Raw genomic sequence first — 27,162 nt, forward strand, 5'->3', positions numbered from 1 at the left:
CACCATGGTATTTTTTTTTTTTTTAAGTATGCAATATAATTTCATTTAGTTAATTTTTTAAATTATTTTATTTTATTGTGCTTTAGATGAAAGTTTACAAAGCAAACTAGTTTCTCATTAAACAATTAATATACACATTGTTTTGTGACACTGGTTGCCAACCCCATGACATGGCAACACTCTCCACTTCTGGACTTTGGGTTCCATATTACTAGCTTTCCGGCCCTCTCCTGCCTTCTAGTCCTGGGCTAGTGTCCCCCTTTAGGTTCATTTTGTTTTATGGGCCTGTCTAATCTTTGGCTGAAGGGTGAGCCTCAGGAGTGACTTCATTACTGATCTCTAAGGGTCCACCATGGTATTCTGCACTCAACATGTTCCAAATGGAATTCACCATTTTTTTCTGTCTCAGTCTACATCAGCTCTTCACTCACCCTCATCCGCCTTTACAATACCATGAAATCTTATCTATTCTTCCTCTTAAGTGTTTCTCCAGTCCACCCATTTCACTATATCAGTTCAGGCTCCTTCTTCCTGCCCAGGTTGCTGTACCAGTCTACAAAAGCTGGGCTTTCTGCCCATAGTCTTGCTCCTTTCAATCTACTTTCTATACTGCAAGCCACCAGTGATCCAGTAATCTTTCTGAAACAAAAAGTGTTCATGGCACTCCTGCTTAGACATCTTCAGTGGATCCCTATTGCTCTAGGAAAATATCCAAACTTCTTAACCCAACCTACATGGCCTTGTCCCTGCCCAGCACCCCACCCTCTTATCTGTACTTCATCGACATTGAACACCTTTCTCTTTCTTGAATGGACCAGGCTTTGCAGCTTCTGAGCCTACATGCCTGCTGATGTCGATGCCTGGAACAACGGGGTCCTGTTTCCTGGAACACTCTTCTTGCTCTGTGCTGGTTAATTCTTACTCATGCTTCAACTCTCAGCTTAAAAGTCAATTTCTCTGGAAAAGATTTCCTAAACATCCTTCCCACAGGTTTTTATACCATGTGCCCCACCTGCCATGGAACGTACACTGTTGCTTATTTAATTACCTGTCTTTTCTACTAGCCTGTGTGCTTGTCTACTAACCAAAAGGCTGGCAGTTCAAACTCACCCAGTGGCACCATGGAAGAAAGGCCTGGCGATCTGCTTCTGTAAAGATTACAGCCAAAAAGCCTTATGGAGCTCAGTTCGAATATGTAACACATGGGGTCACCATGACTCAGAATTGAGACGATGTTGAGGGGTTTGGTATATTTATATTTTAAGTGATACCAGGATGGTGGTCATGTCTATCAAGCACATCAGTTTCCTAAGTATGGGGAACACAGCAGTTTATATATACATATACACATATTTATATATATTTTTATCATACTTTAGATGAAGGTTTAGAGAACTAGTTTCTCATTAAACAGTACATATATTGTTTTATGACATTGGTTAACAACCCCACAACACGTCAACACTCTCGGTTCTCAACGCTGGGTTCCCAGTTTACTAGCTTCCCTGTCCCCTCCTGCCTTCTAGTTCTTGCCCCTGGGCTGGTGTGCACCTTTAGTCTCATTTTGTTTTATGGTCCTGTCCTCGAGAGTGACTTCAGTACTGAGCTAAAAGTGTGTACGGGGGGCCATACTCTCAAGGTTTCTCCAGTCTCTGGCAGGCCAGTAAGTCTGGTCTTTTTTTGTGTGTGTGTGAGTTAGAATTTTGTTCTACATTTTTCTCCAGCTCTGTCCAGGGTCCTCTATTGTGATCCCTGTCACAGCAGTCAGTGGTGATAGCTAGGCACCATCTAGTTGTACTGAACTCAGTCTGGTGGAGGCTGTGGTAGATGTGGTCCATTAGTCCTTTGGACTAATTTTTCCCTTGCGTCTTTAGTTTTCTTCATTCTTCCTTGCTCCTGAAGAGGTGAGACCACTGGAGTATGCTAGATGGCTGCTCACAGGCTTTTAAGACCCCAGAGTTTCTTTGTATTTTTTAAATGAACGGCTGTTTTGAGTGGCTCTACTAGGATGCATATGGGGCAGTGGTGGTTCAGTGGTAGAAGTCTGACTTTCCATATCAGAGACCCAGGTTCAATTCCTAGCCAATGCACCTCATGCATAGCCACTACCTGTCTGTCAGTGGAGGCTTGCTTATTCCTATGATGCTCAACAAGTTTCAATGGAGCTTCCAGACTAAGACAGACTAGTAAGAAAGTCCTGGCAATCTACTTATGAAAATCAGCCAGTAAAACCCTATGGATCACAGTGGTTCGATCCATCATTGGTCATGGGGATGGCACGGGATCATGCAGTGCTTCATTCCATTGTACGTGGGCTCGCCATGAGTCGGGACCAACTCAATAGCCGCTAACTAACAACAACACTAGGATGCATAGCTTCTTTAACTATTGTCCCCTGCGGCTGCCATTGGCAGTTCTCACATGCCTGATCTACCAAGCAACATTGTGGCTTCTGAAAATTGTGAAACGTACCCAGTACCCTTCAAAGTTTTGGTTAATCTGCGATACTCACCTTATTAATACTTTGAAGAGGCCCATGATACTGACTCTCAGTTCAGGGAGCAATATTATACGTCCTTCTCGAGCTATTTGCTGTGTGAATCTATGTGAATCTACCAAATGGTAGCCAAAAATTACTCTTGTAGGAATTTCTCATCTTAAATCTAGTAGAGTCAAAATGGTTTTCATAAAAATTTTATTTTATGCATCTTATCAGTAGGGAAATAGTGGAAGTCTGTGGGTTAGAGATAAGATAACTGGGGGGTTTGTGGTATTTCAGCATATAATTCTTAAAGTGTTAACCCCCATGTCACATCCTTCTAACCCAGCAGGACAAACCAAAAAAGAGGAGTGAGGAGAAACTGTGAAGCTGGAGTGTTACACAAATAGTTTACCTAGATATTGAAAATGATGAGAGTTGTTGAGATGGCAACCTCTTCGTGGCATTTAGAAGTGTTGTCCAACCTCTCCCTAGAACACACGCTTCTGGCTTGAAGCTTCCATCTCCTTTAAGAACCATGCGGTTCTTGCACATTCCTTGTTTTCTACTACCTACTCATTCTTTGCTTCCCCTTTCCCCCTCCTGTCCATCTGGCAGTTGTTGCTGAGTTGGCTCTGACTCATGGCGATCCCACGTACAATAGACGGAACGTTGCCCAGTACTGCATCATCCGCATGATCGTGGGTGTGCTCACATCCAGTGTTGTGGCCACTCTGTATTCTGGGTGCCTTCTAACCTAAGGGCTCAGCTTCCAGCGCTATACCGGGCAATATTCTGTTGTGGTCCATAGAGTTTTCACTGGCTAATTTTCAAGTAGATCGCCAGGCCTTTCTTTTTAGTCTGTCTTAGTCTAGAAGCTCCACTGAAACCTGCCCACCATGGGTGACCCTGCTGGTATTTGAAATATTGGTGGCATAGCTTCCATCATCATAGCAACACACAAGCCCCCAGAGTACAACAGACAGAGGGGTGGTGGTCCTGTTCCTTAGATGAAGGCATTTCCTCAGCATTCTTTTTCCACTTTTCTCCTCTTCCTTCCCTCCCCTTCTCCTTCCCTTGCCCTTCCCTTCCATTCTCCTTCCTTTCCGTTCTCCTTCTCTTCTCTTTCCCTTCCCCTTCCCTTTCTTTCTCTCCAACAAATTCATCCAACCACAAGACTTCAACTACCTGTATAGGCTTGCTCTCTTCTCTTGAGACTGCCAGGTCTGAATGGAAGTCCTTCTAGGAAAGTGGCTCTCAACCTTGGCTGAACATTAGAATTACCTTGGGGGCTTTAAAAACTCCAATGCCCAGAGCAAATCCTGAACCATTTAAATCAGATTCTTTTGGGAATGGGACCCAGACTTGGGATTTTAAACTAACTTCTTTTTTTTTTTTTTTTAACTTAAGCCCCAAATCATTTTCTTCCCAACTTCTCTACATCCATTAATGGAACAACCATCTTCCTAGTCTACCAGCTGAAAACTCTTTGAATTGTCCTAGACTTTTCCTTTTCATTTGCCCTCTACCTGCCAATTAAAACCTATTCGGTTACTTGAACAGTGTTCCTCAGGTATGTCCCTCATTTCTTCAGGCTGTTATTATGTTTTATTTCTGTCACCAGTATTTCGGGTGAAGAAAAGCTGAGGTTCTGACTGGGAAGATGAGAAGTCTAGACAATCCTTTCCTTTCCCATCCCTCCACCTCTACCCTCATCTACTAACCAACCCCTTAACTGACATAACTGCTGATGAATAGTAAGATGCCATAATTACACTAGATGACTTCAGAATATTCTGGCTAATTTTAGTGTCTATATCATTTAATTATGTTTTCCACCACCCATCTGTAATTTGTCGTACTGTGGTGGTTTGCATGCTGCTGTGATGCCGGAAGCTGTGCCAGTGTTATGTCACTAAGTTACGTCACAGGCCTGGGGTAGCGCACTCCCGGGTGCTTTGGGCACCCTTTGACCTGGCTGCAGGCGGTCCAGCTTTCAACACCTCTGTCCCTAAATAGTTCTAATCTTTCACTGAGTGCTCACACATGCCTATGTTGTACCTGTCCTGTGCACTGCACCCCCCCACAGATTGCAAAGCCACAATTCCCAGCCTCCTGGGCTCGACATCTTCACGGCTGTAATGTCAGCGTACGCTCCTCCTGCTGATTATGCCAACACCGCCATTACCATCAGCTCCCTGTGTCGGGAAAACTATTTCAAATGCCAACAGGGTCACCAAGTTTCAGTAGAGCTTCCAGATTAAGGCAGACTGGGAAGAAAGGCCTGGTGATTTTCTTCCAAAAATTAGCCAGAGAAAACCCTATTGGTCACAACAGAATATTGCCTGATACAGTGCTAGAAGATAAAGCCCCTAGGCTGGAAAGCACTCAAAATACACAGCAGCTGCAACAATAGATTTAAGCATACCAATGATCGTCACAGGACCACACAATGTTTCATTCTGTTGTACATAGGGTCACCGTGTGTTGGAGTTGACTTGATGGCAACTAACAACAATAATTTTCCTTTGCTTCCAATCTTGTTACTCCAAGCCATTTTAAGCATTATTATCAAGATAGATGTCTTAAAGAATTCTCTAGTGGAGTTACTAATACTTCTCACTCCCTAACCCACTCCACAGAAATAAACAGATAACAGCAGCAACAAAATCTCCCGTTGTCTATACTAAGTTTCGCCTCCTTTAGTTTGTTATGCTCAAGCTAGCAGTTGCAGACCAATTGCCCTCCAGTTGATCCTGACTCCTGGTGACCCCACGTGTGTCACGGTAGAACGGTGTTCCACAAGGTCTTCAATGGCTGATTTTTTGGAAGTAGATTGTCAGGCCTTTCTGGGTAAACTTGAATCTCCAACCTTTCAGGTAACAGCTGAACTGTTAACTTTTCCTACCACCCAGGGACCAGCAGTTGCAGGGTTATTTCCTATTGGTCTCTTCACTAATCAAAACCCATTATCATCGAATCAATTCCAACTCATAGCGACCCTACAGGACAGAGCAGAACTACCCCGTAGGGTTTCCAAGGCTGTAATCTTTACGGAAGCAGACCACCACATCTTTCTCCAAGGCAGTGGCTGATGGGTTTGAACCACCGACCTTTCCGTTAGCAGCTGAGCACTTAACCATTGTGCCACCAGGTCTCATAAGGTCTAGCTAAAACAAATTACTGACACACTGCTCTAATGGCCTTGTGACTATGCTCCCGTTGTTCAAATTCTCCCACTTTTTGCTTTTATGATATTTTTTCACTTTCCCCTTTGTATCCTTATTATTTGTATTCAGGGCTCACCTCCACCTACTAAGTAGATACTTCCTGAAGGCTGGGGCTTGGCCTCATATAACTTGGCTTTTCCCAGCATGGCACGCCCTGTCTTAGGGGAAATATTTGCTGAATAAAAGAATGAATAAAAGCCAACAGAAGGAACATTTCTCTTTTCCTGCTCCTCACAACGGCCTCAGAGAGAGCGGGGTGAGGTGTTTTCGGGTGAGGGAGAAGGAAGGAGTGAGCCAGCTACCATATTTAAGGTGACTAATGCTTTCCAAAGGAAATGAAAGAGCTGCAGTCATCACTACTCTGCAAAGCTTTATTTTCCCACTTAGGGTCCAGCCCTTCAATGTTGTAATCTGAAAAATAACAAAAAGTAAGTGCCACATGTGAGGCGGTCCCCACGGTCTCTGTGGCTATTTTTAGGTGACTGTAACATGGTTTCAGCACTGTAGTGCTTCTCCAGCTCAGAGTTACTGCCACTGTTCTGACTTATGGTTGCTTCTCACGCTCTCTCTGGCCCCCGCCCATAGTCTTTATCTCACCCCTGCTATGTGGCTTCCCTATTGGACTGTTCACACTGGCCTTCCCAACCACTGACCCAGAACCATTTTCCTAAAACACTTCCATGGAGATCTCCATCTATGGAACTTGTTCAGGGCCACTTGTGGCCATGAGGTCCTGTGGGCTCCAGTGTGTGCTGTAAGGGTGGGAATGAAGGCAGCAAAGAGCCTGGGCTCTCCAAATTAGTGAACGGGGACAGTGATGGCTCAGTAGTAGAATTTTTACCTTCCATGCCGGAGACCTGGGTTCTGCTGATTCCCAGCCAATACACCTCATGTGCGGCCACCACCCATCAATGGAGTCTCGCATGTTGCTATAATGCTGAACAGGTTTCAGTGGAGCTTTCAGACTAAGACGGACTAGGAAGAAGGGCCTGGTGAAAAACAGCCAATGTAAACCCTACGGATCACAAAGATCCAATTCATAACCCACCATGGGGATAGTGCAGAAGTGGGCAATGTTTTGTTCCATTGTGCATGGGGTCACCTGAGTCAGGGGCCAACTTAAAGGTAGCTAACAACAACAACTAGGGAATGGATAGGGTAGGGATGCTTTAGTCTTTGGAACAGCATAAAATGTACTCATGCAGGTGTATTTGATTCACTATAGTAAAAATAAGGCCTAAGAGACCAAATGCTGATTTAGTGCTTCTCATTAGTGATAACAAGACCCCAATTCTAAACCACCTCAGTTGCCCACCAGGGCCCACTGAGTCATATTCCCACTGGTGACAGGTCTCCATCTTCCACGCCACCCACTTAGAGAAGAATCCAAGCACAGAGCTGGAGACAACAACAAGATCATAAAAGCTTTAAGAGCGCAGAGATGAGTTTAGGCTTTTTGCATGCCCCACTCCTCCAGCGCTTTGCAAAGCTTTTTTGCACATAACTGTAAGCTGAACAAATAGCTGGCCATGGGAAGAAGACAGTGGAAGCAGGACTAGATTTGGAATTATGAGACCTCGGTTTAAGTGCCAACTTTGCTCTTCACTGACCATACAAACTTAAACATGTCATTTAACCCAGTGAAAGCTTCCAATATTAGAGAATTTGTAGGGCCCCTTCCACCACCCACTGTCCCTGATTCTATTTGTGGATGGATTGATATTGCCATAGGTGGCTAACATCATCTCTCTTGGGCAACCACAAATGTCACCAACTGGTCTCCTTATCCATGGACTGGTCCCTTGTTAGTTTAATCTCCACACTTCAGCCAGAATTGCCTTTCTAATCACCCTTCTTAACATAAACTACATCATTTCACTTCTCTGCTTAAATCTTACCCACCAAAAAGCTCTCAGGTTCAAAATCCAAACTCACTAATGTGAATTCATCATCTAGCTTTTCCCTGTCCTCAAATTCAGTCAAACTTTCAGCTCCTCCAGCCCCCTGTAGAGGTCTTCATTCTCATCTGACTTACTTTCACTCATTCTTTGGGTCTCAGCTTAGACATAACTTCCCTTAAGAAGCCATCTCTGAACATTCCTCCCAGGTGCTCCAAGCTACCCTGCACGAGAGTTGATGTCACGCAGTGCGGTAACTCATGGTGCCCCCCTCCAAACCCTGCATGAGGGTTGATGTCACCCAGTGCGGTAACTCATGGTGCCCCCCTCCAAGGACCTCCTCCTGTACCAGACCACACAGAATCCTTAGTAATGTTTTTTTTGTGCTAATGTTACTCATAAACGGTAATTTCCATATATAACTCTTTCTTTTCCTTTAATTACTTAATTCTCAAAACAGTTATTGATATAGGTTCACAAATACTAATTATCACAATATTGTAGCTAAAACACCAGAAATTTGACATCAGCAGAACAAAAACAACAACACATGCTTGTAGCACGTGCAGATGAAACCATGTGATTTGAAGCGTCATTGTAACTGGGGTTATAGTGATAGCTCTGATCGAAGTGCTTCAGAAGGTTCAAAAAGTAAATTAGTATAGAGTCTTAGCCTTGTAGATACATTGATATCTGAAAGCTGGGCTTTTTGTTTTTGTTTTTATAACTAAGTACCAAAAAAAAAAAAAAAAACCAAACCTGTTGCCATCAAGTCAATTCTGACTCATAGCAACCCTACAGGACAGAGTAGAACTGCCCCATAGGGTTTCCAAGGAGTGCCTGGTGGATTCGAACTGCTGACCTTTTGGTTAGCAGTCGTTGCTCTTAACCACTATGCCACCAGCGTTTCCCAACTAACGACAGGGATATTTTTACAGTCACTTTGGTGTCACCTCCCCTGACAGCGTCATCAGTGCAGTCTGCACCCCCTGTACCCTCCTAGTGACGCCACTGCTATGCTGTGCCCACCTCTATCACAGTTTCATCACCTTCTCTCTCTTCCCTCCCAGACATACGCTGATGGCAGCATAGTGTCTTGTAGATTGCCGAATCTTGGTTATCTTAGCACCGTGACTGGCACTCATGAATAACTGAATGGACATACAGAGCCCTCACACCCATCCCTCGTCTTGTTGCACCTCCTTCCCCCCACCTCCCAATGCCCTGTATCATCTGAATGTGTGTCCAGGCACTGACAGGTCAAGCCTATATGACCACTGCTTCTCTTCTTTACAGCCACCACAATTTCCCCACTAGGGGTTCTTTACCCTCTTGGTCTCTAAACAGCAAAAGAACAGAAGGGGTTAGACATATGGAGTGATGATCAATTACCAAGTCCCTAGGTATAAAAAGTCAATAGGTCAAAGTCCTAACTTATATACGAACTCCAAAAGTTACAGTTGGCAAGAAAATGTAAGTTAGATTAAAGTCCGCCAAAGAAACACAGTATGCAAATTCATTGCACTACCAGGCAGCTACCATCCCCCTTCTATGAAATACATACAACAGAAAGAAGTATTTTTATGTATATACCCTGAGGAGTCTCTGGGTAGTGCAAACAGTTAAGCGTTTGACTGCTGACTGAAAGGTTGGATGTTTGAGTTCACCCAGAGGTGCTTCGGAAGAAAGACTGGTCACCTACTTCTGAAAAATCAGCCATTGAAAACCCTATGGAGCACAGTTCTAGTCTGACACACATGAGGTTGCCATGAGTTGAAATTGATTTGACTGTGGCTAGTACTGAATATATACTCTTAACCCACCGCAGGTCCTAGATAGTCTATCTTTAGTGATTTATTTCGTTGGGTTAAGCCAGAAATGGCAAATACCTGGCATACATTCCCCTACTCTCCATTCTCATACTATTAACAAACATTGGTAAATAACCACAGCACTCCTTCTTGTCAGGGCTATATATGCTCTCAGCATCCTCAACACAGTGTTCCAGACGGCAACTACCAGTAGGTTCCCAACATAAGCATTATTCTCTAAAGGTGTCCTTTATTAAATTGCCAAAGCCCCAGGTTGGAGAACAGTGTAGATCACTGAAGTCTTGGGAGAGATTTACCGAGCAAGTGTTTTATTCAGGACAGGAGAAGCAAGAAAGACTTTGGGCAATTAGGGAAAGAGGGACTCAGAAGAGAGAGAGGGTCAGACACTGTGAAAGTGAAGGAAGGGCGAGGGGGGAAGCATCAATCTGAGTTCTGGGCAAAAGGTTATAAGCTCTAAGACAAAGGCTGGTGAAGTCCATGAAACAGGCACTGCCACAGCCAGTCCTTTGGAATGTGTCTCTTTTTAGCTTCCGTTCCTAATAGAGCATTGTACTGAATTAAACATACCTCCACACAACCCCAAACTAACCAAATCCATTGCCACTGAGTCGATTCTGACTCACAGTGACCCTAAAGGACAGAGTAGAACTGCCCCATAGGGTTTCCAAGGCTATAGTCTTTATGGAAGCAGGCTGCCACGACTTTCTCCCCTGGAGCAACTAGTGGGTTGGAACCCTCAACCTTTCGGTTAGCCACTAAGCATTTAGCCACTGCGCCACCAGGGCCCCTTCTCCCATGTAGGAATGGGGATTACCCAGGTTGTCAGATATGAACAGCTTCTGTGACTCTAGACCACAGAAGGAATATCATGATTAGCTTCTGATCGGCAAGTATTGAGCTTGAGCTCCTTTCAGCAGGTGCAAAAAAGCATGGTACCAGGTAAGCAGGTTCTAGAATATAAAAGGGGTTTTCCAGTCAGTAGCTGGAAGGCTAAGCACATTCCCTTGATTCCAGGTCATTGGGGAGCATTTCTGAGAATTAGTGTCACCAGGTGGTTGAATGATGAAATCTAGGCCAGCGATTCAAATCATCTCCCGTGACTCTAGTTAGTCTGCTCTGTAGGCTGCTGGGTAATTGCCCAAATGCACTCTAGGAACACTAGTGCCAAAGGTTGATGCAAATAAGCCCATAATGATACACCAATAGGAATGGACCAAAACTAGCATGCTGTACCCGGGAAATGCTTTTTTAGATGGAATATGTTTAGATGTCTTGGAACATTTAGCCATTCAAACATGTCAATTCCAAATGGAACAGAAGATCAAAATTTTCTTGGGAAAGCAATACATATATATACACATACATATATAATTGCAATGACTAATTCTTGAGAGATAGAGAGGGAAGAACCCGTGGCTTCAGAGGGAGGTGGTACAGGTGGTTTGTGTGTGTGTGTGTGTGTGTGTGCGTGCACACACTTGTGTGTTCCTGTGCAGGTATTGTTTCCATGAATATCAAAATCAAACGGTAACAATCCTTCTCACCTGAAGATTTAAAGATCGTTAAATCCTCGTTCCACCGCTCGTCTGTCAGTTTGTCATACTGTGGTGGCATGCATGTTGCTGTGATGCTGCAAGCTATGTCCCAGTGTTACAAATACCAGCAGAGTCACCCACGATGGACAGGTTTCAGCAGAGCATCCAGATTAAGAAAGACTAGGAAGAAGGACCTGGCGATCTACTTCTAAAAAACTGGCCAGTGAAAATTTTATGAATAGCAGCAGAACATTGTCTGATATAGTGCTGGAAGATGAGCCCCTCAGGTTGAAAGACACTCAAAATATCACTGGGGAAGAGCTGCCTCTTCAAAGTAGAGTTGATTTTAATGATGTGGATGGAGTAAGGCTTTTGGGACTTTGATTTGCTAATGTGGGATTACTCAAAATGAGAAGAAACAGCTGCAAACATCCATTAATAATTGAAATGTGGAATGTATGAAGTATGAACCTAGGAAAATTAGAAGTCGTCAATAATGAAACGGAACACATAAGGATCAATATCCTAGGTTTTAGTGAGCTGAAATGGACTGGTATTGGCTATTTTGAATCAGAAAATCTATACTGGGGATGACAAATTGAAGAGGAATGGCATTGCATTCATCATCATAAAAAAAAAAAATTTCAAGATCTATCCTGAAGTACAACACTGTCAGTAATAGGATAATAGCCATACCCCTACATGGAAGACCAGTTAATATATCTATTATTCATGTTTATGCACTAATGCCAAAGATAAAGAAGTTAAAGATTTTTACCAACTTCTGCAGTTTGTAATTGATCAAACACGCAATCAAGACGCATTGATAATTACTGGTTATTGGAATGCAAAAGTTGGAAACAAAGAAGGATCAGCAGTTGGAAAATATAGCCTTGGTGATAGAAACAACGTTGGAGATCACATGACAGAATTTTGCATGACCAAGGACTTATTCATTGCAAATACCTTTTTTCAACAACATAAACAGTGACTATACACATGGGCATTGCTGGATGGAATACACAGGAATCAAATCAACTACATCTGCAGAAAGAGACAATAGAGGTGCTCAATATCATTAGTCAGAACAAGGCCAGGAGCGACTTCAGAAGAGACCATCAATTGCTCATATGCAAGTACAACATGAAGCTGAAGAAAACTAAAACAAGTCCATGACAGCCAAAGTATGACCTTGAGTATATTCCACCCGAATTTAAAGACCATTTCACAAGAATAGATTGGAGCATTGAACACTATTGACTAAAGACCAGACAAGTTGTGAATGACATCGAGGACATCATACATGAAGAAAGAAAAGGGGCATTCAAAAGATGGGAAAGAAAGAAAAGACCAAAATGGATGTCAGAAGAGATTCTGAAACTTGCTCTTGAATGCAGAGTAGCTAAAGCCAACAGAAGGAAAGATGACGTACAAGAGCCTAGCAGAAGATTTCAAAGGACGACTCGAGAAGACAAAGTAAAGTATTATAATGAAATGTGCAAAGACCTGGAGTTAGAAAACCAAAAGGGAAAAACAAGCTTGGCATTTCTCAAGCTGAAAGAGCTGAAGAGAAAAGTCAAGCCTCGAGTTGTAATATTGAAAGAATCTATGGGAAGAACATTGAACAACACAGAAAGCATCATAAAAAGACGGAAGGAATACAGAGACACCGTAACAAAAAGAATTGGTCACCGTTCAATCATTTCAGGAGGTAGCATATGATCAAGAACCAATAGTACTGAAGGAAAAAGTCTAAGCTGCACTGAAGGATTTGGCAAAGAGCAAGGCTCCAGGAATTGACAGAATACCAACTGAGATTTTTCAACAGATGCAGCGCTGGAAGTGCTCACTCATCTATGTAGACAAATATGGAAGACAGCTACCTGGCCAACAGATTGGAAGAGATGGGTGTCTGTGCCCATTCGAAAGAAAGGTGATCAAACAGAATGTGGAAATTTTCAAACAATATCATTAATGCCACACACAGGTAAAGTTTTGCTGAAGATCATTCAAAAGTGGTTGCAGCAGAACATCAACAGGGAACTGGCAGAAATGCAAGCTGGGCTCAGAAGAGGATGTGGAACTCGTGGTAGCACTGTAGATGTCAGATGGATCTTGGCTGAGAGCAGAGAATACCAGAAAGATAAACCTGTATTTATCGACTATGCAAAGCATTTGACTGTGTGGATCATAAAACAAATTATGCATAACACTGCAAAGAATGGGAATCCCAGAACACTTAATTGTGCTCCTGCAGAGCCTGTACATAGACCAAGAGGCAGTTCCAACACAACAAGGCGTTATTGTGGTTTAAAGTCAGAAAAGGTGTGCATCAGGATTGTATCCTTACACCATACTTATCCAGTGTTTTACTGAGCAAATAATCCCAGAAGGGGGACTATATGAAGAAGAATGCGTCATCAGGATTGGAGGAAGGCTCATTAAGGACCTGCAATATGCAGATGACACAGCCTTGCTTGCTGAAAACCAAGAGGACTTAAAGCACTTACTGAAGAAGATCAAAGACTACAGCCCTCAGTATGGATTATACCTCAACATAAAGAAAAGAAAAATCCTCACAACACCATGATAAACGGAGAAAAGATTGAAGTTGTTAAGGATTTCATTTTTCTTGGATCCACTATCAATACCCATGGAAGCAGCAGTCAAGAAATCAAAGGATGTATTGCTTTGGGGAAATCTGCTGCAAAAGATCTCTAAAGTGTTAAAAAGCAAAGATGTCATTTTGAGGACTAAGAGGTGCCTGACCCAAGCTATGGTATTTTCAATTGCCTCATATACATGTGAAAGCTGAGCAGCGAATAAGGAAGACTGAAGAAGAATTGATGCCTTTTAATTAGGGTGTTGGCAAAAAATGTTGATATAACATGGACAGCTAAAAGAACAAACAAATCTGTCTTGGAAGAAGTACAGCCAGAATGCTCCTTAGAAGCAAGGATGGTGAGACCGTGTCTTATATACTTTGGACATGTTATCAGGAGGGACCAGTCCCTAGAGAAGCACATCACGCTTGGTATAGTGGAGGGTCAGCAAAAAAGAGGAAGACTTTCAATGAGATGGATTGACACAGTGGCTGCAACAATGACTGTGAGGATGGCGCAGGACTGGGCAGTGTTTCGTTCTGTTTTACATGGGGTCACTATGAGTCAGAATTGACGTGACAGCACCTAACAACAAAATCCTTGTTGACCCAAGATAAAGGGATTTTGACAGAACAGTACACTTTTCTGGAATATCTCATGGAGCCCTAAATGACAAGCTTAACTTGACTTTCTCTATGCAATTCTTACCTGCCGATATAAGCAAGAGCAGATACAGCAATTCTTACCTGCCAATATAAGCAAGAGCAGATACAGCCAACAAGGAGAGTCCTTTCTTTTTTGATGGATAGTTATGTGGTCTGAGGAAGAGCTCAATCAGGGAGGGGGGCCATATGCAAGTGTGCTGCAAGAGAAAAGGAAATAAATCACAATGGCAGGCAGCCTTGGGCTGCCTTCAGTTCCCCTAATTCTGTCTTCCACCTCCAACCTATCTTCTTCCACAACTGTCAGATGAAACTTGAAAACTTGGCTTTGAACATACTCCTTGGATGCCTCAGGGACTATAAAAAACAAACAAACAAACCAGTTGACATCTAGTCGATTTTGACCCATAGCAACTCCATTTGTGTCAGAGTAAAACTGGGTTTTCAATGACTGATTTTTCAGAAGTACATCACCAGGCTTTTCTTCTGAGATGCTTCTGGGTGGACTCAAACTGCCAACATTTCAGCTGCAGCCAGTTACTTGCTGAACAGTTTGTACCACCCAGAGACTCCCAAGGACTTATACCCATTGCCATCAAGCGGATTCCAACTCATAGTGATCCTATAGGACAGCATAGAATTGCCCCATAGCCGTTTCCAAGGCTGTGTAATCTTTATGGAAGCTGCCCGCCACATCTTTCTCCTGTAGAGCAGCTGGTGGATTCGAATCAATGACCTTTCAGCTAGAAGCCAAGAGTTTAACCATTGTGTCACCAGGGCTCCTTCCAAGGACCTGTAGTGGCTATTGCCTACCATATTGGTCCAAACACCTCTGGTTATATAGGCTCTTTGTAACGTGCCATCATCCTTTCTTCCCCCTTAGTGTCCACTGCTCCCTTCTCCACACACACACACACACACACACACACACACACGCAGAACCACACACTCCTCCTCCACTGGAACTCGGCTGCTTCCTTCACTCTCCTTTGCACCTACTGTGTGTGCTCCTATCTCCAAGCTCGTGTTCATACCTTCTCTCCCTGTGCAGATTGCATCTTCCCTCTCCACAGTCAAATATTTTATATCCTCTATATTCAAAACAAGCTCTTTGCTGCCAAAGCAATCTTCTGTGATGCCACCTATGTGCTTCCCTCTTGCTAACTTCTCTCACTCAGTTCTACTGCATGTTCGTCCTGTATCAGGTAGTCTAGGACTTACTGTGCCCAACTATAAGCTCTGTGAGGCTGGGGAACAAGGCTCAGCCTTTCTCCCTGTTCCCCATGGCACACAGCACCTCATACTGAACCCAGGCAATGGGAACCAAATCTGGAAAGATGACTGGAGTCTACGCACCATGCCCTTTCACTCAGGAAACGCGTCTATTAAGCTCTTCTTCCATCCTCCATGTTTACCGATAACACCTAATACCCTAACTTAACTAGTTGCCGTCCAGTCGACCCCGACTCCTGGTGACCCCATGTGTGTCAGAGTAGAACTATGCTCCGTAGGGTTTTTTGTTTGTTTTTTTAATCACAGTAAAAATATAACACAACAAAGCAATTGCCAATTCACCAGTTTCTATAATTCTGGGACGCTGATCACATTCTTCAAATTGTGCGAACACTCTTGCTGTCCTTTTCCAAATCATCCCACCACCATTCACATAAACACAATGCCCCCTAAGCCAGCACTCCCCTTTTCCCCTCCTTCCCACCCTTGCTAACAAGTAGCAATCTTTGGTTTCTATATATTTACTTATTTCATATAAGTGAGATCATACAGCTCCTTGTCCTTTTGCCCCTGACCTATTTCACTCAGCATAATGTTTTCAAGGTTCACCCATGCTGTGGCATGTATTACAGCTTCATTTCTCTTTATGGCTGAGTAGTATTCCATGGTCGATAGGTAGCACATCTTGTTGACCCATTCATCCGCTGATGGACATTTCGGTTGTTTCCACCTTTTGGCTATTGTGGGAAGCGCTGCACTGATATTGGCATACAGGCTTCTGTTTGCGTTCTTGTTTTCACTTCTTCTGGGTATACACCTAGGATTGCTGGCTCATATTGTAGTTCTATCCCTAGGATTTTCAGTGGCTGATTTTTTCAGAAGTAGGTTACCAGGCCCCTCTTCTGAGGCACTTCTGGGTGGACTCAAACACCCAGCGTTTCAGTTAGCAGCCAAGCACGTTAACCATTTGCATCACCCAGAGACTCTAACATCTAACAGTCTTAATACTGTGTATTCTCTAGCTCTCATTCCTTTTTCATCTCTGCTCCCCAGTTTTCTCAGTTCCTGGCAGCCTCATGAACCAATAACCTTGTCCTATACATCCCATTCTGGTTCCCGAGCCCCGAGGCAGCTGGGTCAGGGTGTCAGTGACAACAGTCACTGGGGCCACAGTCCCCATATTACTGTGCTGCCATTGCCCAACTGTGCTGCTGGAGCCCTGGCCACTTGCTCTGGGCTGCTTCTGCTGTCAGCCGTGTCAGCCATGTGCTCAGATAACCCCCCGAGAAGCAGTAGCTTCCTTCCCCACCAGGTGAGTCTGCTGGGACATAGTCAGGAGACCAAGATCCTGAGTGACGTGAGATGTAACCTTTTGATGGGAACAGGGGTGGTGAGACAGAACAAGTCTTAAACGTAAGGCATTACTGGCAGAGAGGGCTTCCTGAAGTGCCCCAGTCAAGGCCACAGTTAGACAGCACAAAGCAACCGGCATTTTAAGGGCCCTGGGTGCAGTGGTTAAGAGAGCTTGGCTGCTAACCAAAAGGTCGGCAGTTCAAATCCACTAGCCACTTGTTGGAAACTCTATGGGGCAATTTTACTCTGTCCTACAGGGTGGCGATGAATCAGAGCCAACTCGACAGCACCTAGCAACAGCAACAGTGCTGGAAGATGAGCCCCCTAGGTTGGAAGGCATTCAAAATACTCAGTGGCCACGACAATGGATGCTAGCATGTCATTGATCATGAAGATGGCACAGGACTGCGAAACGTTTTATTCAGTTGTATATGGGGTCACCGTGAGCTGAAGCTGACTCAGCAGCAACTCACAACAACCACAAATATTACATATCTCATGGAGGGGCTGCTGTGGGAACTGAGATGACTGCACAGTCCTTGGCCCGTGAAAGCTTTCAGTGAACATTAGCTATAATTAGAATCATTATTATTGTGATTACTGTCCTTAGTCTCACTGGTGGGCCCGTGTGGGGTCTGCGATAGCAGTAGCACCTGGTGCTTGGATGCATGCTGGTCTATGGATGCAAGACCAAGGTGTGCAAGCAGCTGCCGTTGGGCCGCAGAGCTATTCACGTGGCCTCCCTGGTGGCTCCCTCCTCAAACCCACAGCTGATGCCCGTGCACCCAGCCACACCGCCTCAGAGCCCGGGCTACACCCCATGACTGACATGGATGCTCTCTGCACCCAGAGGCCACGTCAAGAGGCTAGAGATGGGGCTGTCTGCCCAGCACAACCACCGGCCTCTCCGTCTGCCTTCATTCTGCCATGGCCAGAAAGATCCAACTTCTATTAAGAACCATTAACAGGCCCATTATAGCAGCCATTGATCTTACAGATTTTATTAACCCTACCCACAGTCAGCAGGTTCCGCTCTGGCCATTAACAATCCTTGGGAACAGAATTCCTGTGGAATAATGTCATACGTCCACATTAGGGGTACATGAGTTTAAGGTGATGAATGCTTTTACAACAAATAACTCAGGAATGCATGGCTGGCCATCTCTTCTAGCAGCTTGCCCTTTGCAAGTGACATTCAATTGGAGTTCCAAATGAATTCCCCCTGATGGCTTCTGGGAAGTTTACTTCCGTGATATCATTAGTGATGGGCCATGTACTGTGGCTCAATACTAGCTTCAAGGTCTGTAAGAAAATCACATTTTGTGGTCGGGGCTGGGGTAGGAATGAGGAAAAGAAGAAGACGACACCCTGTGAGCATTCTAAATATTGAGCTACTGGAAAGAGCCAAGTGTGACACAATGAACCTCCTGGTATCTCAAATGTTCTAGTATTTCACCTCCCATTGACATAAATTATATAACCTTTGTCAGGCAGCACATATTATTTTTAAAAAAAGGAAGAAGAAATTTCAGTTAGAGAAAATTCAAACATGCTTTCTGCTTCCAAAAAATCTAATCATTAGGCTGGGATTGACACAAATTAGAAGGCTGCCAAAAATTACTGAAAACAGTGACTCATTCTGTATTTCAATTAACAGTTTCTCAGTTTCCCTTATAAACAGTGAAACTGACAAAAATTAATTATCTCAGAGGGGGTAAAATATTTCCTTCTGAAGTAAACAAAACATCATGGCCTGAAACAATAGCATATGTAAACAGAGGGGAATCCATCTTTCCTTGTCAATTAAATCATCGTTTTGGTAGGTTTCCTTTAAATATCTCTTTCTAAAAAGCATTGGTTGGAAGGAAGTGCTGTTCTCTTTTCAACCTTTTCTCTGAAATTACAGCTTCTCCTCCTGTTCGCTCTGTAATGCCTACTTCCATCTGAATATCTTAGAGACAGCACTACAAGCGTGAAACATTGATTTAAGTGTTAGTATAATAATTACTCTTTAGATTCTCTGGCCATTACATAGTCTTGTAAATAAGCACTAAAATTTACCAGCCCTTAGAGAATTCTTACAAGGTTACATGGGTGGCAACATAGAAAATGAAAAACAAAAATAAAAAAACAGTGGCCACTGAGTCGATTCAAACTCACAGCCGTCCCCTGTGTGTCAGGGTAGAACTGTGTGCTCCAGAGTGTTTTCAGTGGCTGGTTTTTCAGAAGTAGATTACCAAGCCTCTGGGTGGACTTGAACTTTCAACCAAGCCAAGTGCTTTAACCGTTTGTACCATTCAGGGCAGGTAATAAGGACTTGTTTTGACTCACCCCATACCAGGAGCTATGAGGCTGCTATAAACATTTTCCCTGGGTGTGAGGCTAAACTTACAATGGAATGCATTTTGCCTGACTCTTGCGAAAGAAAGAGACAAGGCTTAATCACTGAGATACCCCATGGAGCCAACAGTTCATCACTGTCACACAGACTCCAAAGGCTGCGTCCCTGAGGCTGAGCTGGTCACTCTCTTATCTTTAACCTTCTGGGCACCCAAGAGCACTGAATTTGTTCCTGTGAAAAAAAATCATGGAGCCCACACATTTTAAAAATCAGATGATAATGTTTTAAAATATGATCTCTGTCTCTTTTCTCTATTCCATTTCACTGATAGAACTATCATTTGTGTTGAGCTAAGATAAATAAGCCAGTTTCTACCCTCTAGGAGCAGCCATCAAAAGGCTTTCTCCTTTGCACGCTGTTGCCAATAGTGAACTAATATCACCCAGTTTACATTTGCCTCAATCCTTTCCTTCTTTCCTCTGTTCAGGCAATACTTGGCTCTGAGAACTAATCCCTGATGATGGCTCCTCCCACGCTGCGGTTCTTTTTCCCAAGTCTGTAGGGTAATGCCCTCGGTTTACTTATGATGCTAATGGATAGATATTTTCTTAAAATGAAGTTTTACTGCACTGACAGGATCTTCTCATTTCTGGGTACACTGAGGAGGAATTCTCTTGCTTGGGCATATTAAATATACCCTATTTTTTATTTTATTTTATCACCCATCTGTCACAGTTTGTTGTACTGTGGTGGCTTGTGTGTTAGTATGATGCTGGAAGCTATGCCACCAGTATTTCAAATACCAGCAGAGTCACCCATGGTGGACAAGCTTCAGCAGCGTTTCCAGGCTAAGATAGACTAGGAAGAAAGGCCTGGCAATCTACTTCAAAAAATTAGCCAATTACAACATTCTGGATCACAACAAAATGCTGTCCAATATTGGTTGGAAGGCACTCAAAATACACAGTGGCCACAACAAGGGACTTGAGCATACCAATGATCATGAAGATGGTACAGGACTGGGCAACGTTTTGTTCTGTTGTACATGGGTTCTTCATGAGTTGGACCCAACTCAACAGCAAGTAACACCAACAATTTTTTATTTAAAAAAATGGGAGTCTTCCCATAATCTCCTGAGGGACAAACACATGGTCAAAGCATTAATTAAAAGTGAAGCACAAATAAAACAGAAGAAAATGGAGGCAAAACAAAGCTTAACAGATGCTATTAGAGCTGGGCTTGTTATCACACTGCTGGATCATGTCCCCTTAAGCTTGAAAACTTACATGCAGAAAAAACACGCATTTTGTAAATCCTAGTAATACAATCCCTGGTCTTTATACTACTACTCATCTGCTGGCTAAAGGCTTTTAAATCACTCCTCATCAACCTCTCCCATTCCAGTTTCTGCCCAAAACTCCCCACAGGTACAGATAATGTGATGGTTTTGACCCATTTCCGAAAATACTTTGTACTTTGTATCCTAGATGCAGAGACCATCTGTATTCTTTATGTCCCTTATGTTGTTAAAGGGACAGTTTGCTTTAAGTAAAGCTGATATATAAAAATCCGGACATAAGTGATATTGCCTGTATTTCTGGAGGACAACTTTTTTTTTTTTTTAATGTAGGATTCCTCCACTTATACCGGAGTCCCTGAGTGGTACAAATGGTTAAGCACTTGGCTACTAACCGAAAGGCTGGTGGTTTGAATCCACGCAGAGGGGCCTCAGAAGAGAAGCCTGGTGATCCACTTCTGAAAATCCAGCCATTGAAAACCCTATGGAGCACAGTTCTACTCTGAGACACGTGGGGTTGCCATGAGTCGGCACTGACTTGATGGCAACAGGTCACCTATGTTCCCTGCAGAGTCTTTTTAGCCTCACATCCTCCAACAGTATTGGTTTGCAAAAATCCCCTTTCCTACCTGCTAGAAACGCATTAAGCCCACAGAACAGGCACCACTCTAATTAAAGAGGCAATGCTAAAGCACCTGGGGAGGAGGGGACTGGGAAGGTAAACCCTCACAAAAAGAGCCACAGGCTTCTCTTTGATCTATACAGTCTACCCAGGTGGGCTGACACAGGCCACCCACCTGAGTACAAATTTAGAGCACAGAAGTTGAAAACCTATACTCTTATTTATGATAAAGTGTAGTAATGTCTGCAATTTACTTCAAAATGCCCTGAAAATAAGATGAATTAACAGATGGATAGAAGGATAGATAGATGGACAGACTTGTGACAACGAAAACACTAAACTATGAATAGTAGGATATGAACAGTGGGGAACACAGGTTGTGACTGTACAATTCCTTCAACTTTGCTTTATATTTGAAATTTTTCATAACAATACGCTGCGGGGGTAGGGGGGTGGGGTGGGGTGCTGGGAATGAATAGTCTTTACTGACCTGGAAAAATGAGTGTTTCATTGGGCCAAGGAAGAGAAAACCCAGTGCCGTCAAGTCGATTCGGACTCATAACGACCCAATAGGACAGGGTAGAGCCGCCCCATAGAGTTTCCAAGGAGCACCTGGCGGATCTGAACTACCGACCTTTTGGTTCGCAGCCGTAGCACTTAACCACTACACCACCAAGAAAGAGAAGCATACAATTATTTATGAGCTCATATGTTAATTGAGGAGTTGGTCAGGTGAGAACTTTTTGAATCTTCTGAGGGTTTCTAAGTGATCTTTTATCTGTTATACTGCTGTCCTCTGGGTTAATATGTAGTTTGATCAAGTTCTCAAAGTGATATTCTTCTAGGAAGCTATCTGGTTTTGAAGAAGTCCAGCCTGATGAAGGAGAAGCCATTTGGATTCTACCCAGGAATAAGACAAAAGAAAGATCTGGGATTTTAGAATCCTACATTTGGGAACATAGCTACCCCTTCCTTCTTCTCCCTCCCACCCCAAGCATCCAAATCCTTCCCTCTAATTTAACTCTCTCTGGCAATAATAACATTCCAGACATCTGTTGCAATCACTGATTCCTTTTTTATGTGTTATATCTAAACTTGATTCACTCCCCCCACCCCCAAATGCTTCCCATAACTGCCTGTTCTTTTATATTCCCCAGTATCACCATCCTAGATTTTCTCTATTTGGGTACATACTTGACATTTCAATCAGGGCAATCTTCCTAAAACAAATTTTGTGTTGCACTCCCCTGCTCAAGAACCTTCTGTGGCTCCCTCTTGCCTCTGTCCACTGTCTACATTGTTGTTGTTGCTGTGTGCTGTCAACTCAATTCCAACCCATAGTGACCCTATAGGACAGAGTAGAACTCCCCCATAGGGTTTCCTAGGCTGCATCTTTAAGGGAGCAGATTGCCAGGTCTTTTCTCTCATGGAGTTGGAAAAAACCTTTCAGTTAGCAGCCAAGTTCTTTAACCACTGTGCCACCAGGGCTCCTTCCACTGTCTATGCTTCTTCCCCACTCTCATCTCTCTCTGCCAACACCCCCTTATTTTCCGCAGAGTCTCAACAGACTCCCTTTTACTCAAACCAGTTTCCTCATTATCCTTTTGTTTTATTTTGTTTCCTTCACCGGAATCCTTCCCCTTTCCTACTTACTTAATTCTTTAATTTCTTTCTCTGCCCACCAGCCCCACATACCATTGAGATAACTTACAATCAAAAGCACCTACATTAAAAGTGAGAAAATACGAAAGAAAATCAGGACCCAGGAGAACACTGAAACGCAAAGATGCCAACCAGAAGGGCTTCCTGAGTTGCTATTGCAACAAGCGATTCCCAGACAGCCAAAGTAAAAACGACACATGGAATGTACACAGTTCCTATTGTTTTTCTGGGAAACAGTTTCCTCTCAAATAATTAGATCTAAAAAACTGTTCTACCATAGAATTCCCTGAGGAGGTACTAAGCAACAGAGGACGTCGTGCCCTCAACAGTGTCCCCGTAGCAAAGTTCAGAGACAGGGTTCGTACACCGTTTCCTAATAGAATCTGATGACAAAATAATAAGATGCAGCCCAGTGAAGGGGACTCTGTCAGTAAAGAGATAACATTTTATAATTACGTGGCCTTCTGAGGATCAGAGATACATGCACTCTAGAAATACTATTCCCCAATAGGTGTTTTGGTTTTAATCGTGTGTATTACATTTCTTAGGAGTCCCTGGGTGGTGCAAACAGTTAACATGCTTAGCTACTAACAGAAAAGTTGGAGGTTCAAGTCCACCCAAGGCACCTCAGAAGAAAGGCCTGGTGATTTGCTTCTGAAAAATCAGCCACTGGAAACCCTACAGAGCACAGTTCTACTCTGACCCACAGGGAGTCACCATGAGTCAAAGTCAACTTGATAGCAACTGGTTTATGGCCTATAGAGCCCCTCATGATCTGGATACCTGTCTTGTCTTACTTGTGTGTCCTGCTCTACCCACCTACCGGCTCCAGACCACCTCACCCCCTAACTACTCTGCACTCCGATCTGAACACAGCACAGTTCCCCCCCTCACCCCTGACACATCACACATCTGTTCCTTGGAGCACTAGTGCCCTCCCTACACTCTCTTCGCCTTCTTTTTACCTCACAGGTCTCAGCGTAGATACTGCTGCCTCCAGGGCGCCTTTGCTGAATCCAGAAACCTAGGGCAGGTGGCCTTCCTTGGTGGGCTGGGCCTCCCTGGGCGCTTCCCCACCAGCTCATCACATTATTGCACTTGCCTGATCCTGGCCAAGGCTTGCCAGAGTCGGGAGTAGCCTGAGGCTCAGGGCTGTCAAGCACTGTCTTCAGAGCCGAGCACAGTGTTTAACCTCCCAGCCACTTAATACCCGTGGCATGAATGAATAAATAAACCAAACAATCAAGTGAGGCAGAAGTGGATGAGGAGGTCTTCTGCATATCCTGGGAGACAATTCCACTAATACCTGCAGCAGCAGGTCAGCCATGAAGGTGTGAGCAGGGTGCACGTTTAACCTGGTTGGGCGAGTCCCTTTTGCTCTTTCCTGTGGTTGTAGATGGCACCCCAAGCCCTGAAAGGTGATGTGGGGATCACGGGGAATCCCATGAGAAGGTGTGGCCCCGGGAAGCACCTCTAGGTGGCTACACCGTGACAGGGAAGAAGGATATTCCAGGAAGGGCATGGCCATGTAGGAGTTGGCAACCCTGTGGGAAGTTGGGGGACCAGCAGCAAACATAGGCGAAAGGGTCACACCTGTTCTCTGTTCATCTTGGAAGTCACTGGCCTGTGCGCCTCCATTCTGAGGTTGACTCAGGTGGAAAGGCCCCTGGACTTTGCTCCGTATCTTCTCTGTCCCCTTCTTCGTCATCTAGTCTGTGATGCCCTCTTCCCCCAAGCTGCCTTGCCTTGCTCAGAATGGCGCACACGAAGACTTGTTTTTAAGACATAGACAGATGGGCAGCTATCTAGAAAAAAAAAAATCTAGAAAGCAGCTCCAAATTGAAGGAAGGAGACTGTTCTTTTCAGGAAAGAGAAAGTTTTAGGGAGCGTGGGTATCCGCTCTTGCTTGAGAGGCACCATCTCTCAGGACACCCTCTCTTCCTCCTTGATAGCTCATCACACACGTGTCAAAGAAGGACTCAGAACTTGTAGGCGGTGTAGCGATTCAGGAAAGTACACTGTGAGCACAAGCCCAGGGGAAAATTCCAAACCCTCCACGTGACTGACCCCATGACAGCCCGGGCTCCACACTCTCTCCTTCCTGGCCCTGACTCTCCCTTTGCTGACATATTGAGTTGTCCCTCATGGGACTCATCCACTGTCCTGCAAGGACGCGGTTGCTCACTGGTGATTTTCTAAATGATGTAATCAGGGGGATTGAGGTTAGCCTAGAGGGGAGGGGAGCATGTGAACTCACGGTGGGAGTCCCACCAGGAGAGGAGGAGCTAGAAGTCTGGGAGTGGGACCTAGAGGTAGAGCAAAGGAGAAGTCCATTTGGGAAACACCCTCATTGAATATCCGTCCCATGTTCAGTGAGAAACAGGTTTTAGCACTTCAGGCAACTGAAAGTAGTATAAGATAGGGTCTCTGAAAGCAAAGAAAAATTAATCAGTTATATTTATTGTTGTCCTACAGTGTCACCCCAGGACTGGTGGAGGCTCTGAAAGTGTTAGACAACAGTAGAGGGCACCAGGCTGAGCCCTTGAGTCCAGAAAGAAAGAGAGCAAGCCTTTGTTCACTCCAAGAGCCACTTCCCTTTTGTAAGGCTGACTAGATACCAACTTTTCTGAACTCGAAGGCCGGAGTGTATCTCTTCAACAGGGATTCTAGCTTTTGTGGATAATCTCAGAGTACTACTGAATTGTGGGAGACAAGATTTTTTTTTTTTTTTTTAAATTCCAAAATAAAAATTAACTTTATCATTACAAACAAACGACCATATATCATGGGCTACTTTTTCAATCATAACTTTTTTTCTTGCTGAGAATCAAAACAAATAAACAAACAGGCTGTCAGCAGGTTATCAAACTGAAGATATGTACTTCCTTATCATGGCTTTCCTGGGAAAAACAAAGATCAAAAGTTCACAAAATTTCTTCTCACCACAAAATAACAAAATGTTTTTATGCGTTCCTATAAAATTTTTTTTTTTTTTTTATATCTATGTTTGGAGGGTAGCACTGGAAACACTCAAGCTTTACTCCTAACCAGCTCATACTAGGAGAGCTCTCTGGAATACCCCTCAGAAACGATCAAGCGCTTTTTGGTTTCCAGACTCAGAAGAAACAAAAGCCCAAGTATTTTTCAAGAACTTTCAAATCTGAATTTTCACTGGTAACTGTTTCTCTTAGTAAAGGAAGTGAATTGCTGAAATTCCCCTACTTTTTTTTTTGTTGTTATTGTTACAAATATAATCTTTTTTTTTAAATTGTGCTTTAAGTGAAAGTTTACAAATCAAGTCAGTCTCTCATACAAAAACTTACACACACCTTGCTGTGTACTCCTAGCTGCTCTCCCCCTAATGAGACAGCACACTCCTCCTCTCCACCCTGTATTCCCCATGTCCATTTAACCAGCTCCTGTCCCCCTGCCCTCTCATTTCACCTCTGGACAGGAGCTGCCCACACAGTCTTATGTGCCTACTTGAGCCAAGAAGGTCACTCCTCACCAATATCATTTTCTGTCTTATAGCTCAGTCCAATCCCTGTCTGAAGAGTTGGCTTTGGGAATGGTTCCAGTCTTGGGCTAACAGAGAGTTTGGCGACTATGACCTCCAGAGTCCCTCCAGCCTCAGTCAGACCATATAGTCTGGTCGTTTTATGAGAATTTGAGATCTGCATCCCACTGTTCTCCCACTCCATCAGGGCTTCTCTGTTGTGTTCCCTGTCAGGGCAGTCATCTGTGGTAGCTGGGCACCATCTAGTTCTTCTAGTCTCAGGCTGATGGAGTCTCTGGTTTATGTGACCCTTTCTGTCTCTTGGGCTCATATTTACCTTGTGTTCTTCATTCTCCTTTGCTCCAGGTGGATTGAGACCAATTGATGCATCTTAGATGGCCACTTGCTAGCTTTTAAGACCCCAAATGCCGCTCACCAAAGTGGTGAAATCCCCCTACTTTTAAGATTTTCTTTCCTTCTTTTTTTTTTTTTTTTTTAATCTACCCTGAAAATAAGAAGGCCCTTGATGACTATTTGGAGTCCCTGAGTGGTGTAAACGGTTAGCGTGCTCAGCTGCGAACTGAGAGTTTGGAGTTATGAATCCACCCATAGGCACCTAAAAAGAAAAGCCTGGTGATCTGATTTACTTCTGAAAAATCAGCCATTGAAAATTCTATAGAGCACAGTTCTACTCTGACACACATAGGGTCACCATGAGTTGGAATGGACTCGACTGCAACTGGTCTGGTTTTGAATTGGTTTGGTTTGGAGTTGGTTACTCTTAAGCTGTTACATCTTAGGTTTCATGTCAGCAGTCCAAGAGCTTGTTCTATCTGTGGAGTTCCATACTCGTGGATTAACTTTTCACATGTATATACTAATGACTAGCCTACATGCAATTGGCCCCTAGGAAGTACAG

The 27,162-nt window shown here is 43.8% G+C and overlaps 1 protein-coding gene across 1 annotated transcript in view; it reads right to left on the reverse strand.

Annotated features, from left to right (window-relative positions):
- ADTRP (androgen dependent TFPI regulating protein) overlaps nt 1-27,162 on the reverse strand; it is a 118,615-nt gene that overhangs the window by 23,152 nt on the left and 68,301 nt on the right. The window contains exon 7 of the mRNA XM_064280703.1: nt 14,324-14,439. Within this exon, the coding sequence (XP_064136773.1) occupies nt 14,324-14,439 (116 nt within the window). The remainder of the gene's footprint in view (nt 1-14,323; nt 14,440-27,162) is intronic.

Source organism: Loxodonta africana, chromosome 1 (genome assembly GCF_030014295.1).
Source record: "Loxodonta africana isolate mLoxAfr1 chromosome 1, mLoxAfr1.hap2, whole genome shotgun sequence".
In the NCBI taxonomy this organism is placed as follows: domain Eukaryota; kingdom Metazoa; phylum Chordata; class Mammalia; order Proboscidea; family Elephantidae; genus Loxodonta; species Loxodonta africana.